Source organism: Urocitellus parryii, unplaced genomic scaffold (assembly GCF_045843805.1).
Source record: "Urocitellus parryii isolate mUroPar1 unplaced genomic scaffold, mUroPar1.hap1 Scaffold_67, whole genome shotgun sequence".
In the NCBI taxonomy this organism is placed as follows: domain Eukaryota; kingdom Metazoa; phylum Chordata; class Mammalia; order Rodentia; family Sciuridae; genus Urocitellus; species Urocitellus parryii.
The window spans coordinates 2,245,945-2,264,287 of NW_027554122.1; the positions used below are offsets into that span (position 1 = coordinate 2,245,945).

The 18,343-nt window shown below is 34.3% G+C and overlaps 1 protein-coding gene across 1 annotated transcript in view; it reads left to right on the forward strand.

Annotated features, from left to right (window-relative positions):
- The window catches only part of LOC144252920 (chromodomain-helicase-DNA-binding protein 1-like), a 63,496-nt gene extending 45,517 nt beyond the window's left edge, over window positions 1-17,979 (forward strand). The window contains 1 exon segment of the mRNA XM_077794954.1: window positions 17,930-17,979. Within this exon segment, the coding sequence (XP_077651080.1) occupies window positions 17,930-17,941 (12 nt within the window). The 3' untranslated portion in view covers window positions 17,942-17,979.
- Window positions 17,980-18,343: the final 364 nt, after the last annotated feature.

An 18,343-nucleotide genomic window follows, 5' to 3' on the forward strand; every position in this document is an offset into this window, starting at 1 on the left:
CAGATTGCTGGGATCTATCCTCACTAGATTTGTGCAAGTCCCCAAAATTTGAATTCTTACAAATTCCGAAGGTGATAATGATGTCCCTGGTTCAGGGTTCCCCACATGAAAAAACCCTGACTTAGAGCAGTGTTTCTAGGTTTTATGTTAGAAACACACAGGGAGCTTTTAAAAGTATGGAAATTTAGGGCTAATTCCAGATCAATAATATCAGAATTTAAGAACACACCAAGTATAAATTGTATTGAGAGATACTATTCTAAAGAAAGTTGTAAGAAGCTTATTATAGTTATATCCCAAATATGAGCCATATTAGGTCATTAGGAATGGAAAAGTTGGACTGAAACCAAGAGAGGTTAAAATATTTCATTAGTAAAACTTAATAATGAAATTTAGCTAAGTAATGAGGAAAGGAGAAAATTATTGGAGTACCACCATCATTCAGTAATCTGCAAAAATGACAAACACAAATAGAAAGAATAGATGATGTATGTTCTCTAGGGCTTTTAGAAAAATTGCAATTGCTCCTATGGCCACATACAAGTGAATCTACAAGAAAGATGAAACCAAGTGAATGATTATTATTTAAAAAAGGGATGCCCCACAGATGTTACCATGACAAAACTGGAAGAGTCTACAGTATTACCCAACATGCTGTTGGCATTCTTGTAAACCAAGAAGAGAAAGATTCTTGCCAAGAGAATATATGTATTGAGCTTATTAATTATACTAAAGCACAGATAGCTTCCTGAAAAGCATAAAAAATAAGCCAAAAAAGAAGGAAAGAAGCCAAAGAGAAAGTGACCTGAATTACCTGAGAAGCATAATTTGTGAGAAATGATGGAAAGGAGCATGAGCTTCTGGAAACTATTCCCTATGAATCCATAGTATAAAAGGTGGGGGGGGGGAATGAAAGACCTCTGGACTATAAAAGAAGAAAGAAAAAGAAAATAAGGAAAGAAAGGTAGTAGAGAGAACTTACTCCTAGATTTCTTTTCTTTTTTTAAGACAGTTATAGTTGGACACAATACCTTCATTTTACTTATTTATTTTTATGTGGTGCTGAGGCACATGGCAGGCAAGTGCTCTACCACTGAGCCACAACCCCTGCCCCTGACTCCTGGATTTCTAACTATAATACATACAGGTTTATACTACATAGGCTTATACTTATTACCTTTTAAAAATTTGGCAGAAAGAATATTTATATGGTAAATGGTATTTTACACATACCCAATAAATTATGTAAGTAATAGGATTTAAGACTAGTAATCTAAACGTGTAATTTAAGATTTTATTAGTGTGTCCAAGTTTTACATAACTCTGGGATTTATTTTGACACATTTATATATACATTTAATATAATTTGCTCCATTTCAACCCCCAGAACTACTACCCCCTTCTCTCACCCACCCCATCCCCTTCCTCTATTTTATTGGTTCTCCTTCTATTAGTTTATTTTTAATTGGGGCATTATAATTATACATACAATTGAATAATTATAATGTATTAAAGCATTCACATAGCATAATTTGGTGAAGCTCATTCAGCAGTTCATCCTCGTTCTCATCCTTCATCCTTCCTACTCTAACCCCTTCCATTAATCCACTATTCTCCTATTTTCATGAGATCCTATTTTTTAAAAATGCCTCAGTTCTGTCTAGCTTCTGCATATGAGATAAAACATTCAACTTGATTTTCTGAGTCTGGCTTATTTCACTTGGTATGATGGTCTCTAGTTCTGTTTACCACCAAATTTCATTCTTCTTTATGGCTGAGTAAAATCCCATTATGGATATACACCACATTTTCTTTGTCTGGTCATCAATTGATAGACATCTAGACTAGTTACATAACTTGTCTATTGTGAAGTGAGCTGCTGTAAACACTAATATGCATGCATCATTATAGTATGCCGATTTTAGTTCTTTTGAATAAATATCAAGGAATGGCATAGCTGGGTCACATGGTGAGTCCATTCTTAGTCTTTTGAGGAATCTCTATACTGCTTTCCAAAGTAGTTGTAATAATTTGCAGTCCCACTAACAGTGCATGAGTGCAGCTTTTCCCGTCACATCCTTGCCAGCATTTATTATTTGTATTCTTAATGATTTCCATTCAAACTGAAGTGAGATGAAGTCTCAGTGAAGTTTTGATTTGTGTTTCATTGATTGCTAAGAATGTTGAACATTTGTTCATAAATTTCTTCACCATTTGCATTTCTTCTTTTGAGAAATACCTACTTAGTTTATTGGCTCATTCATTGGTCACTTTGTTTATTTATTTGTTTGTTTGTTTGTTTATTTATTTATTTTGGTGGTAAGTGTTCTGAGTTATTTATATATTCTGTATATTAATCTCCTATCAGATGAGTAGCTGGCAAAGATTTTTCTCATTCTGTAGGCTCTCTTTCACATTCTTTTATTTTTTGGGGGGAAGTGCCAGGGATTGAATTCAGGGGCACTCAACCACTAAACCACATCCCCAACTCTGTTATATGTACATTTTGGGGGGGTACCAGGTATTGAATTCAGGGGCATTTGACCTCTGGGCCACATCCCACACTTATTTTGTGTTTTATTTAGAAGCAGGATCTCACTGACTTGCTTAGCACCTCACAATTGCTGAGGCAGGCTTTCAACTTGAGATCCTCCAGCCTGAGCCTCACAAGCCACTGGGATTATAGATTTGTGCCACTGTGCCTGGCCTATCTCTTTCATATGCTTGTTTCTTTTGCTGTACAGAAGATTTTTAATTTGAGGGCATCCTACTTATTGGTTCATGGTTTTATTTCTTAAGTTTTAGCAGTCTTATTAGGGAAATTAGTGTCTGCACCAATATGTTGGAGTACTGATCCTATTTTCTTCTAGCAGTTTCAGTGTATCTGGTCTCATTTGTTGGTCTTTGATCCATTTTGAGTTGATTTTTTTGTGTGCAGAGAGAGAAAAAAATCTATTTTTTTCTTTTACACATGAATATCCAGTTTCCCCAGCACCATTTGTTTTAAAAAAAGGCTATCATTTATCTGGATACAGTGGCACATGTATGCAATCCCAGCAACTCAGGAGGTTGAGGCACAGAGATTGCACGTTGGAAGCTAGCTTCAACATATTAGTAAGATGCTGTCCCCAAAATAAGGGAATGTTGCTCAGTGGTAAAGCATTCCTGAGTCCAATCCCCTGCTTCCTACCCCTACCCCATACCCCAAAAAGGCCTATATTTTCCAATGTATGTATTTTGTTCCTTTGTCAAGGATCAGATGACTATATCTATATAGTGTAGTTTCTGTATTATCTTCTATTTCATTGGTCTTTTATAAATACTAACACCATACAATTTTAGTTACTATAGCTCTATAGTATAATTTGAGATCAGGTATTACAATACCACCAGCTCAGGATTGCTTTGGCTATGCTGGGTCTTTTATTCTTTCATATGAAGTTTAGGACTTTGGTTTTCCAGTTTTTTCTTCTCTTTTCCTCTTCCTTCTCTTTTCTTCTTTTTCCTTCTCTTGTCTGACTATTCTGGCTAGTTTCAAGGACTGTGTTTCAAGGACTATGTTGAATAGGAATGGGAAGAGTAGATATCCTTGTCTTGTTCCTGATTTTCAAGTAAATGTTTTCAGTTTAGGTACAATATTTAGCCATTTCAATACAGCCAAGCGTATGATTCAGGAAGGTTGTATGGTTATGAAATGAGGTCATAGAAACTACACACTTACATACCTCATCAGAGTGTGATATCCAGTATACAGAGATGTCATCATAAATCTTGTCTGAAGGCTTAGTTCGGAATAATTAACATACTTTAAAATAGTTCATTTATACCATAGTATTAATGGTTAAAAATAGACCAGAATGTGTCCTCCAACAGAGGAGAGAAATTAGAATATTCATTGGTTAGGGTATTCACAATTCCTTTACAAAGGACTATCTTTAAGTTGAAATAAAGTTCTCTGTCTTGATCATAGTTACCATCTTATAGAAATATTGACTAAGTGTAAGTTCCTAAAGGAAATTAGAATTTGGGTATAATTTACATTACTTAGAAATCCTTTGCATTGAAAGACCCTGATGATTGCAAATGAGCATAGGAGAAAATCATTCCTTCAGAGATAGTATTACAAAAAAAAAGCAAGTTTACAATTAACTTTAACTTGTGCATAAGAAAAAAAGGTTTTTTCTCATATAGACTGATGTTGTTTCCATGTACATGCAAGTGCATGTATTATCTGGACCCATCTGACTACTCTTGCCTCTTCTAACCAATCTGCTTTCCTCCTACTCCCATCACATTGGCCAAAGGATCCGTGTGCCCCAAACTGCCATGTACTCATGTTGTAAGGGAGAAGTCTTCCTAAAGTGACCCTCCCTTTAATCCTCTTCTCCTTAACATTAACTTTCTTAATTAAAATGATTTCATCTCCAAAGAAATCCTTTCCTAACCCTTTCTCCCCGTCTTCTTTCACTTCATCAAGTTAACTAACACTTAAAAGTATTCCCATGACATAACTTCATCAAAATGTACAATATCCTTTCCGATATTTTGTCAACTTATTTCCTTGAGTATTATAGTACAAATACATTGGTATGTTTGATTTATCAATATTATGGTGATAGTGTTATTTTATTATTATGCTTCCTACCCCTACCCCATACCTAGAAATGAGCACAGAACTTAGCACAAAAGTCCTTTAGCTAGTGCTTCTTCAATAAATAGATGAGTATTTAAAAGCATGTGAGGGGCAGAGCTCATTCTAAAACAATGATTGTAGTTAACCATCTTTTTGTGGTTATAGTTTAACCATTAATAATAACTATAGATTCATTTATTTATATTTGTTATTTTACATATGTATACACGTGTGTGATTGATTATAAATCCTAATATATATATATATATATAATATATATATATATCCTAATAAATATTATATATTACAATATATAATATGTTATATATTATATATCCTAATATATATTATATACTATAATATATATTATATATATTATGTCCTTATCAAAAAATAAAATATAGGCGACAGAGATTACATTTACACCCCCATTTAGTTCTTATGTGGACCCTTCATCTGGATCTAGGAACCCGATTAATACAAGTTCTAATTAACAAGAGAAAGCATAGAAGTTTATATTACTTTTACATATATGTGGAAATCTTCACAAGACAGTGAGGCAAAGCATGATGTGTTTATACTTTTAGCAAAAACAACAATATGTTTGTGAAGGAACTTTACCAAATGACACCAATTCCTTTCCCCTGGAGGGTGGGGGGTGGGTAGGTTAGGCTCCCACTAGCTGCTCCAGAAATATTAGAGTTAAATTGGCAATAAAATAGTATACACACACACACACACACACACACACACACATACAGATTTAGTCAAACTTTGTTAGACTGGCTGGGGAGGTGGATTCTACACTCAGCTATCATGATGTCTTCCAAATAAGAGGGAATGGTCCTTTAGCCTTTATTGTCAGCGTGAGGAAGCTTCTCTGATTTTAGAGAGACCACAACCACAGTTTGTTTTAGGAATGACAGGACAAATGGATATTGGGACTAGTGTGGTAAATTCTAGAGATGTCCCTAAGAGATGTATGTGGGGTGGAGGGTGCGGGGAGTTGGACAAGCTAGTGGAAGATTAGGATCACATCTGAGTTTGTTTACTCAGGTTCACTGAAGCCCCAATTACCAGTCTCTGGTGATCAAGTCTAGTTCCCAGGGTTGGAATGGGAAGAAACTTTTTGATTACTGCATATAGGGAAAGACTGTCCAAATGGCCCTTCCTGCAGTTGTATTTCCTCAAGTGATTTTAACTTAATCAATATATAATTTGACATATTCTGAAATAGCACATTCTGAACTCCTTTGAATGATGGTCTCTGTTTAAATATAAAACATTTCAAGGAGTGTATTATTTTCCTAAAGCTATCACAGCAGACTGGGCACCTTAAGCAATAATTTAATTTTCTTGCAATTCTGAAAGCTAAGTGTCATTGGGTTGGTTTTTTTCTAAAGCCTCTCTCCTTGGTTTGCAGACAGCTGCCTCCTCCTTCTGTCTTCACATGCTATTTCTTCTGTGCATGACTGTGTTATTACCTCCCCTTCTCACAAGGACTTCAGTCAGATTGGATTAAGGCCCACTTGAATGACCTCATTTAACTTAACTTCTTAAAGACCCTATTTCCAAATATAGTCACATTCTGTGATACTGGGTTTAAGAGTTCAGCATATGAATTTGAGGAAGAAGCAATTCAGCCCACACCAAGGAGTTTTTAAAAAAAAAAACTCATAGTTTTGAGAGCAAAAGAGATTGATATGTGAGTGGAATATGGGGAAAAGGAAAATGACTCAGGGCTTTGCTGTTCTGTTCCCAGTTTTCCTCTGATCCAATTGGATCCCTGGGAAAATGTCTTTAGATCTCCACTGCAACTAGAATTCAGGTGCTTGAGAGTCTGTTTTTTTTTCATCTTTGAGTTAGTGAGGAGTGCTGATGGTGTGATTGAAGTGCAAATCAAGCCTTTATGCAAGGTACAATAGTAATTTGTAACCAACAAGACACCAGAGGGCAAAAGAACTATAGGAGAGTAAAGGAAGGTGATCAGAAAAGAACCAGGGGCTGGAAGAGAGGAGGATAAAAAAGGAGAAATTAAGGTGTACATTAAGAAGACCTAAGATTTTAAAAGGTAATAGATAGGGCTAATGGAAACCTGGATTTAGGCCTATAGTTTTGCTTTTTCACCAGGCTAACCGGCTATGGTAAGAAACAAGGGCATATCATCACATCTGGAAGTTACCTGGAGAATATTTTCCAACCACTAGTTTTGCAGATGTGGAAAGTGAAACTTTAGTTCTCATAGGTAGATACAAAGTTACGCTCAGGTCGTTCCCAACCTGTGATTTTCATGTCATACCACATTGCCATAATAAGTTCCATAGTTACCAAAATTCTGTGGCATAAAATGGCCAAGATAGTACCTTACTTCAATGCATAATCATCACCACAGCACTTATAAACTGTGCATCCTAATCTTGCACCAAAGACAGTTTAATGATAGATTATTTTTTAATTATACCAACACATTTTTTTTCTTAAAAATCTTCACATAATTGCCACAGCAAACATTTGGAAGAAAAAAAAGAAAGAAAGAATCTGCAACAATATGCAGTGAAACACAGGTTATCTTGTGATGCTTCCATAAATCCATTATGGCTACAGCATCATAAAGTTTGATAAATTCATGTGACTCACAGCTCTATCCAATAATTGTATGTGTGTATGTGTGTGTATATGTATACACATATATGTACATAAGTAATTATGCATGTATGTGCCTCTAGAGGCATTGATGTATATTATAATATACATGTTTAGAGAAATCATGTTTATTTAAAAATTTTCTTTAGCATTCATCTTTATATCTACCTATTTTTATATATGTGTTTAAAACATGAACATCAACTACTTTTATAGAAGACAAGGCTACAAAATAAATTTGTGACAAAACCATCACTCCCACACTTGAAACAGATAAATTTCAAATGCCATTCATGACTGGGCCTGTCTTTGTCCTTCTTACATCATCTTTTCTTGGACCTATATGCCAAATCTTTTAGCTATACCAAACTACCTTTTTTATCTAGAAAAAAGTCATCCTCCTCCTTTCTCTTCTCTGCATTCATACATACTCCTTCGCTTTTCCTTTTCTTTTTGGTACATTTTATTCTTTAGTTTCCTCTTTAAGGACATGTGATCCGACATGGACAGAGTTCCGTGGAGTGATATTGGAGATTTGTACTTGCATATCTCTAAAACAGAAGGTATCCTGTCATAAGTATTATTTGCTAACACTTACTCTTATTTATTACCATTTACTATTATATTTCTACCATCAAAATGCAGAATGGTAACCCTTGCATTGTAAGAACCACTGATGCTATATCAGACAATAATATTTATAAAATAGTTATTGTGATTAACATAGGAATGTACACTTATTAGAATATTTATATTTTTGAGTCATATTTCTACTCTCAGCAATAACATTGATAGAAACAGTGTTATAAGTAGTGTAGATCTATAAATATTCTAATATGTGTATGGGGATTAAATATTCATTGATATTAAGTAAATTTTTAATTCATACAGATGATTGTTTTGGAAATTAGACATAGATTCCTTTTTAATGCGTTTTTTTCGTACATAAATCATACTTTGTTAAGTTCAAAAACACTTACATGGCTTTCATATGCATGTTTAAACTGAATGGAAATGAAAAGCAAAATGTTGTGAATAGGTGATAAGATTTTTTAAAACTTAGTTATCGTATGTTCTCTTTTAAAAAATATTTTTAAATGGACACAATACCTTTATTTTATTTGTTTATTTTTTATGTGATGCTGAGAATCAAACCCAGTGCCTCACATGTGCTAGGCAATATTCTACCACTGAGCCACAACCCCAGCCCTCATATGTTGTCTTTTTATTAAACTTTTGGAATAACTCATTAGCATTATTCTGAGAAAACCTGAGATTTGGAACTCAAGTATTTGAAATTCTAGACCTATAGAGAATTCAAATAGCTAAAATAATATTTCATGCATCATAGCAGTGGATGTATCTAGGATGATTATACCCTGTTTTACTTTAATATTCATATTTATATATTTATGTATTTTCTAATATTTTTCCAATGAGCATTTTATTAAAAAATATTATTTTTAGTCTAAGATGAGAAGATAGGCTTCAGTATAGACAATTTTTTTTAAGAGAGAGAGAGAATTTTTTTTAATATTTATTTATTTATTTATGGTTTTCAGCGGACACAACATCTTTGTTTTTGTATGTGGTGCTGAGGATTGAACCCAGGCCGCACGCATGCCAGGCGAGCATGCTACCACTTGAGCCACATCCCCAGCCCTAGACAAATTTCTTTTAATAATTTGCTTAGATGTTCTTGAACTATTATCATCCTGGTCCCATTTCATGGAAGAACATGACTTAACCATTCTCATATAAGTATGCATTATAGTTTCTTTGTTTACAACATTGATATGGTATGTCTTTGCCAGGAATATTGAGTATGTATTTGAACTCTGCTGGCCTATTCTCTTCTCCCATGAATTCAGTGACAATAGAGGTCATGTCTTATATATCCTTGTATCTCTTATTGAAAAAGTAAATCTCAAACCCTATAGAAAATATTGAATTAAGAATTCACAATGACTCAATAAGTAAAAGTAACAGAAGGAAAGCCTATATGTAGTCTAGGCCAGTTATACAGAGGAAATAGCTCAGAATGAGCCAGGAATTCAATAAGGAATCAACATTATTTGGTATTAAGTGGTTGGTAAGTTGTGCTAGATGAGGAAAAGGAAATAGTTGTTAACAGACACCATAGTAATAACCCCCCCAAGAGTTCTTTATGGAATATAATTCCACATGGACTTTTTCCCTCCCCACACCCGCAAAAGAGACGTCTGAAATTATATAATTTAAGGAAATGCTGTTATACATCCTCCTCTTACTATTTCATAGTGCAATGCATATTCAACATGCTTTGGAATTTTTGCAGTAAAGACCTTTCCCTAACTTTTAAAATCATTTTCCACACTCACCTGACCTTGGAACTCCTTGACATGCAGCCAACAACAACAACAAAAGAAAACGTTTACTTTATGAAACATATTTGGGGATTTTCAATAATACCCAATCAACCTGAATTACTGGTGAAATGAGGAAAGCATGAATAGAAACAGAAATACCAGGAATAGGATCAAAATTGGAGAGCAGTAAGAAGAGGGTCATTTGAGACATGGAATTGTTGCTGGAATATCTAGATGGGTCTATAGTATAGGTATTTTTGTGTTAGAGGACCGAAGCTAAGAGTTGAAATTAGAAATATTTGGGTGTCATCCACATAAAGATAATAGTTAAAATTATAAAACAAGATTCCTAAGTGAGGGAATATGTGATAAATTAAATGATTAGAGAATACTAGGGGAATGTGAATGTATGTGCTTCAGTTCTCATAAATAGATTATATGGAAATAATCACCCCTATGTTAGAAATGAAAAATGTGAAACACAAGTTTACTTAGTTTTCTCAAGGTCATATAACTAATCAGTGGCAGACTTGAGATTTTGAGCTTTGCTCTAAAAATTGCTCCTGAGTGTTGGTATATATATATATATATATATATATATATATATATATATATATATATATATATATATAAAATTTTAAAAAATATTTACAGAGGTAAAATAACTGTAAACTTTATAGGATTACCTTTTATATTTACGTGTTTCTTTGGAATATAATAAATTTTTATTTATTGGCCTAAAAGGAAGGTATAATGGATTATTTTTGGCAAACAATGCCCTCACAAATGAGAGATACTTCTAAACCAGGCTGGTCTCTGCAAAATACTGGCTCACTGAGAATAAGTCCTTGCAATTGCATCTGCCATTTTGAATTTAGTTTAAAATAGTGGGGATAAAATGAAATTAGAAAATAAAATGTTAATTTCTTTCCATTGTTTTATTTTAATGTATTTTTAAATAATTATGCCACACAATTTAGACTATTATTTCGTCTTTTCTTATAGAGATGAAAGCATTCTGTGAAATCAAGACTTTACTTTTGGTTGACCTAGAGTCCTTGTTCATTTTATAACAAATGTACTTTATATTACAAAGGTGGATTTCATATATGTTAGTTCACACCAAACTATCATTTTTAAAAAAGAATAATGTATTCTTTTTATAGTTTTGATAGCAATACCTAATATTATAATATAAATATGTGCATGCACTTTAGTTTACAAACTGCAAAGAGGTATGAGCAAAAGACCAGATCTAATATAGAATAACTTCTTCTATCAAAATCCAGATTTTCACCTGGAAATGACTACTAGCACAGAATAGGCTTAGTGAAATGAAAGACAGATGTTGAGCACTATCCTATTCATTTTTTTCCACTTCTTCAATGTAGATATTAATGAAGAGAATTTCAGGGCTTCAATAACTGAGGTATAGAATTTGTGACATGAGAGGGATGAGGAAAGCTACAGAAATGTAGAAATTTGAGCAAAGTGATGAATTACACAGGTAACTTGGTGATCACATGAAATATAACAGAATCAGGGCATCCAAACAAAGTTGATATGCTGGTGGAACCCTGGTACAAGTATAAAGTCTCTTGTTATCCTTGTACATGCTCTTGTGACACTGCTGAGCTTTGGCTGATTGCCTGCTCCAAACCGAAAAATATCCCCACTTCATTCTTTTGTAGTGGCATCCAGAGGCACAGTTGTGTGGGGCTTGGCTAACTTTTTCCTTGGCTTTTACAAATAGCTGAGAGTTGGTGGGCCTGAGCTTGCACCTGTTGAGACAGCAAGTGATGAGTTTAGTTTTCAACACTGCTAAAGGTAATTTCAGACTTTTATTCCAGTAATCACCAGACCCTAGGAAATTTTCTCCTTTCCTACATCCCCCTCCTTGCCCATGGGAATGGACACATATGTATTCTCAAGCCCATTTTAGAGTGATTGCTACCAAAGGATTTTTTTTAATTATTGAAGCAATATATCCCTGTTTGAGTGGTTATTTTGAATTGTTTAATTTTGTAGATATTAAGAGATTTAAAATATACTTTTGGAATTATTCAGGAAATAATATTTTCATTCCCACAGATACAAATACAAAGGTACATGGTTGCTCCTTACCTCAATATATAAAAAGTGATTTCTGTGTTCATTATATTATAGGATATTCATCTTTAGACTACAATTTGGACTACATACATTTGTACAGAAAAACTTATCCTTAATTTAAAAAATGGTATGAATTAAACATGGGGTTTTTGTTTAAGGTTCAGGTCTAACCCTTATTTAAATGCTATTAACTTTATTAGATTATTTTATCATAATCTTCAATAGACTGATTTTATTTTTTTAAATATTTTTTAGTTATACATGGACACAGTATCTTTATTTTGTTTATTTATTTTTATGTGGTGCTGAGGATCGAACCCAGGGACTAACACGCGCGAGACGAGCACTCTACTGCTGAGTCACAACACCAGCCCCTGGTTTTCTTTAATAGGTTTCTTCATTGCTCACACTGGTGATATGAATTAAATTGCATGATGGCTCATACCTGTAATCTAAGCAGCTTGGGAGGCTGAAGCAGAATGATCATAAGTTCAAAGCCAGCCTCAGTAACTTAGTGACTTAGTGAGTCCCTAAACAACATAACAAGACCCTGTCTCAAAATAAAAAAAAATAAAAAGGGCTGGGGATGTGACTCAGCTGTTAAGCACCTCTCAGTTCGATGCCTGGTACAAAACATTGTAAATATTAGCTAATGGTTGCATCCTCTAAATGTATTAGGGTAGAACTGATGTTTTATGTGAATTAGAAAAATAGTAGTGTTATAACATCAGTTGCATTGTATGCTTTTCCCTGCTCTCCTTTTTCTTGCTAATATTAGCAAGTGATTAAATCACTGCTTCACAAGTTTGCCATTTGACTAAGAATCAAAAATCAGATAAGTAGTTTTAAACACTTTAATGTAAAAAAGGCAGTATCTCTTAACAAATAAAAATAACCACATATTTCTCTTTCTATGAATCTATCAAAGATTGGCTTCTGTTTTGGACTGTGTTCAGGATTTTGTTTTGTGATATTTTTTCCCCTTTCAGAGCAATACATTTTGGGGTATGGTTTTCTGACAATATTTTCCACAGTAATCAGTGGTTTAGCTGTAAAAAGAGGATAATTATTGCATCTGGGGAATACACATTAGAAAGGATTTGTATTTCTGGTTCATATATAGGTGAAGAAATACTTTGCCAGATGGGCATTTATTTATTTATTTTCCTGACCAGAAATAACAGGCAATGTGTAAGAAAGAGTAGAAAATATTGAGTTGACAGTCAAAAGCAGAATCTTACAAAGTTTGAATGTAGCCAATGTGCTGGGAAGTTTTTTTTTTTTTTTTTTTTTTTTTTTTTTTTTTTTCATGACTACCACATACCATTTTTTAAAACATCTGTATTTTGATGTTTATACCAAAGGGAATTACATCTTTTCATGTGCTTTGGTTATTATAAAACCCCTGCAGATAATAAGGATATACAGCAAATATTGAACACATACTTTGTGCCATATGCCATGGTGAGAGCTTTATGTGCTTTATGTGAGTAAATTTTCAGTACAGGACTGTGAGGATGATCTTATTATTCCCATTTTACAGATGAGGTATTCTAAATGAGAGGGAAACTTCAAAAGCCAGCATTTTGCTTCATTGCAAGCACTTGTGTTTATTCCCCCATGGCATTACTATCTCTCTGGGATCAGTGGTTGCCTATTCAAAGGTTTACGGGTATCATAATAGCTTTGCTCCTGAAATCAGTTTACAGAATGGTATACACTGATTGATATAGAGACCATTCATATCTTTCATTATTTCTGTGGCCTGGGTTCATAAAGATTCTTGATTGAATTCAACTTACTTTCAGATTAAAATGTCTTTGGTCATTCATTCTTCAGAATTATTTCATTGGATTTGGTGATTTTTTTATCTATATGAAACTATCAATCATGGAATCTTACTTCCTCACTGTTCAGAGGGGAACATAAACTGATGAAAGGCAAACAGAGTGAAGAAGGAGGAGGAGTAAGTGAAAGGGATGGCAGGCATAATAAAACTCTAATTAGAGAGATAGAAGAAGATCTTAGAAGATGGAAAAATGTACCCTGTTCATGGATAGGCAGAACCAACATCATCAAAATGGCGATATTACCCAAAGTTCTCTACAGGTTCAACGCAATGCCAATCAAAATCCCAACGGCATTTCTTGTAGAAATAGATAAAGCTATCATGAAATTCATATGGTAAAACAAAAGACCCAGAATAGCAAAAACAATTCTAAGCAGGAAGTGTGAATCTGGAGGTATAGCGATACCAGAGTTCAAACTGTACTACAAAGCAATAGTAACAAAAACAGTGTGGTACTGGTACCAAAACAGGCAGGTGGACCAGTGGTACATAATAGAGGACACAGAGACCAATCCACAAAATTACAACTTTCTTATATTTGATAAAGGGGCTAAAAGCATGCAATGGAGGAAGGATAGCATCTTCAACAAATGGTGCTGGGAAAACTGGAAATCCATATGCAACAAAATGAAGCTGAACCCCTTTTGCTCGCCATGCACAAAAGTTAACTCAAAATGGATCAAAGAGCTTGATATCAAATCAGAGACTCTGCGTCTGATAGAAGAAAAAGTTGGCTCCCATCTACATATTGTGGGGTCCGGCTCCAAATTCCTTAATAGGACGCCCATAGCCCAAGAGTTAAATACAAGAATAAACAAATGGGACTTACTTAAACTAAAAAGTTTTTTCTCAGCAAGAGAAACAATAAGAGAGGTTAATAGGGAACCTACATCCTGGGAACAAATTTTTACTCCTCACACTTCAGATAGAGCCCTAATATCCAGAATATACAAAGAACTCAAAAAATTAAACAATAAGATAACAAATAACCCAATCAACAAATGGGCCAAGGACCTGAACAGACACTTCTCAGAGGAGGACATACAATCAATCAATAAGTACATGAAAAAATGCTCACCATCTCTAGCAGTAAGAGAAATGCAAATCAAAACTACCCTAAGATACCATCTCACTCCAGTAAGATTTGCAGCCATTATGAAGTCAAACAACAATAAGTGCTGGCGAGGATGTGGGGAAAAGGGTACACTTGCACATTGCTGGTGGGACTGCAAATTGGTGTGGCCAATATGGAAAGCAGTATGGAGATTCATGGGAAAGCTGGGAATGGAACCACCATTTGACCCAGCTATCGCCCTTCTTGGACTATTCCCTGAGGACCTTAAAAGAGCATATTATAGGGATACTGCCACATCAATGATCATAGCAGCACAATTCACAATAGCTAGATTCTGGAATCAACCTAGATGAATGGATTAAAAAAATGTGGCATTTATACACAATGGAGTATTATGCAGCACTAAAAAACGACAAAATCATGGAATTTGCAGGGAAATGGATGGCATTAGAGCAGATTATGCTAAGTGAAGCTAGCCAATCCTTAGAAAACAAATGCCAAATGTCTTCTTTGATATAAGGAGAGCAACTAAGAACAGAGCAGAGAAGAAGAGCATGAGGACAAGACTAACATTAAACAGAGACGAGTGGTGGGAGGGAAAGGGAAAGAGAAGGGAAACTGTATGGAAATGGAAGGAGACCCTCATTGTTACACAGAATTACATATAAGAGATGGTGAGGGGAAAGGGAAAAAAAAACAAGGGAGAGAATTGAACAACAGCTGAAGGGATAGAGAGGGAAGATGGGAGGGAAGGGGAGGGGGGATAGTAGGGGATAGGAAAGGTAGCAGAATACAACAGTCACTAATATGGCATTATGGAAAAATGTGGATGTGTAACCAATGTGATTCTGCAACTTGTATTTGGGGTAAAAATGGGAGTTCATAACCCACTTGAATCAAATGTATGAAAGATGATATGTCACAAGTTATGTAATGTTTTGAACAACCAATAAAAATATTCTCACATTAAAATAAATAAATAAATAAAACTCTAATTGCCTGTGTGCCTAAAATTATGTGTATGAATGTATACTCAATAACCCTCAAGTATACACACATACTATGCTTCTAATAATTGTAAATAGAGATCTGTCTGTTGATAATACTGATTACTGTAGTCCAGGAATATAAGGAATTATTGTGTACATGAAGTAAATATTTGGAGTAGGAATAAATTTGGATAAACATTACCACATTTGTTTTCCCTTAAAAATATGTGAAAAATACAATTATCCTGGGAGTTTTATTTGTTTGTTATTTAGTTATTTATAGAGGTGATGTGCCTCCTTCAAAATAACGAACAATAAAAAAGACTAATATAGGACTTTCCTTAAGTCCTAATAGGTTTTTAATATTGGCATAATAGTTTTGGCATGCCGACTGTTTTAATTTTTGGCTACCGACTCATATATTTTAGAATCTTTGTATTATCTACTACCTTATATTCAGTTTCTAAATTAAACATATGAATGTAGGAATTGTACAATAACATTTGTGCAGTGGATTCCTTGTTCTGTTAAATTTGTAATTTTGAAGACCCAAATTATATTTCATATTTCAATATCTAACACTGGTTATCCTGATAGTTACATTAAATCCCCCATTTAGCAAATGATGCAAGTTACTCTAATAAAATGTCCATACTTTGAAAGTACATGTTTGTCATCTGATTTCAAATACACATGGTCCCATGCTGATTATTTTAGATAACTTCGAACTATACTCAAATTTCCCTTACATATTTCTGAAGTCTGATTCTCTTAAAATTTTAATGAGATATATAGCCTATGTATTAGAGAGTGAAGTGTTTCTTAAGAAAAAAATAATCAAAGTCAGTGCCCCTTATTTCAAAGTTTCAGGCATCAGTCAATTTGGCAATAAATACTATTTGGCTGCCTGAGGGTCCAGTGGCTGACCTTCAGTTGAAATCCCAGCTGCCTGAATCATGTGACCCTCTACATTCTGTTTTTATCCCAGTGGTAATGAATACCTTACATTCAGAAAGACTAGAGCAACTAAGAAAAAAGATTTGGTACTTTTCAGAGTAAGCAAACACATCTTTATTATGGCAGAGCAGTCCAATTTAATTTTCACTTGTGTAATGAAACTGTTCTGCACATTTACATTAGTTTATGAGACTTTGTCTAGTTTGAATTTAATGTATTTATACACTCTTTGTTTTAAAAGTAATTATATATTTTCACAATGTGCTTTAGTCATCATGTAGGAAAATTTGAGAAGCAACAAAAAGGTAAAATTGTAAGCAGTTTATATTTTGAGTATAAAGAAATGATTAAATCAGTTAGGATTGGGGTTGCCTGCATGTAACAGAAATCCAGAAATAGTGATGTATTAGGTAAGAGATTTATTGCTGTCACATGAAAGAAGTTCAATTATAAGTAGTACATGGGTCATGATGGTCAGGAACTCAGGACCTTCCATCTTTTTGTGGTGCCATCCATTTTCAATGATACCTTACTGTCTAATATGGATCCTGGACCTCCAGATTCTTTCTAAGAGGCAGGAAGAAGGAATCTAGCAGAATTAAAGCATGCTTCTCCAAAGCTGAGCCAGCTTCTTATAAACAGCTTTCCTCTAGATCCAGATGGATACTTCTACTTAGTTTCCCTTATGGTTGTCTGTGTCAAAATAATCTAATTCCTTCTTTTATAGCAACTGGTGTTGAAAGTTTTGTTTAAATCTCCAATAACAGTACTTTTCATTCTGATTCCCATTCTCTAGAGATATGAATCCATGTCACTAGGTTGTTACTAAATATGTATGAACCTTAGCTTGAATTTTATAAAATTCCAGTTAGAGCCCTTGGAGAAATGGATACATTTGTTCACATTTGCCCAAAAATCTGCATAACTCCATTGTATAACAAACTGTAAATTTGGTTATATTTGAAATACCATGAGACTAAAGAAAATGTAAAATATTTCCCTTTGTCAGTGGCATAAGTTTCATTCACATTCAAGATGAATGTGTTCTAAAAATCTGCTCTACCATATTGTGCCTGTAATTAACAATCCTTTATTATATATTTCAACATTAAGAGGATATATCTCATGCTTTTTCTTACTGTAATAAAACAAAAATAAATATATTTTTCTTTGTATACTGTCATCAAAATTAAATTGATTGTCTTCATTGACTCTAGTACGTGCTGTTGGTTTGCTACCAAAATTCCCCTTCACCAGGTCAGTGTACTCACCCTCCAGTGGCTAGGAACTGGACACTACTCACAGCTCTCTCCTTCTCTAAAGGATTTCCCTTGATCTGAAGGGAACCAGGATCCTGAGATGGCATATGTCCCCTACCCCAGGACAGTGCTGTTTGATGTGTAAGTATAAGTGTCCACCCCTTTGCTGCAAGTTGGGGCTGTTTAGTAGTTTGCCCTCCAGAATGCCCTGTGAAATAATGCTCAAATCATTCTCTGTTTTAGTCAGCTTTTTTGTTTTTGTGACTAAAAGACCTGACAAGAACAATTTTGGAGGAGTGTCACCTGGGAACTGTGTAGGGAGGGAATAAGTAACTCTTGGAGGTATAGGCCGGCTAGAAATAAAAAGTCTGAAAAAGTAGTATTGAGAAACAAAAACAGAAGATACAAGAAAATATTTCTTTAAAGCAGAGGCTTGACAGGTAGAAGAGACCCTTGATCTGATCCTAACAAAGGGAAA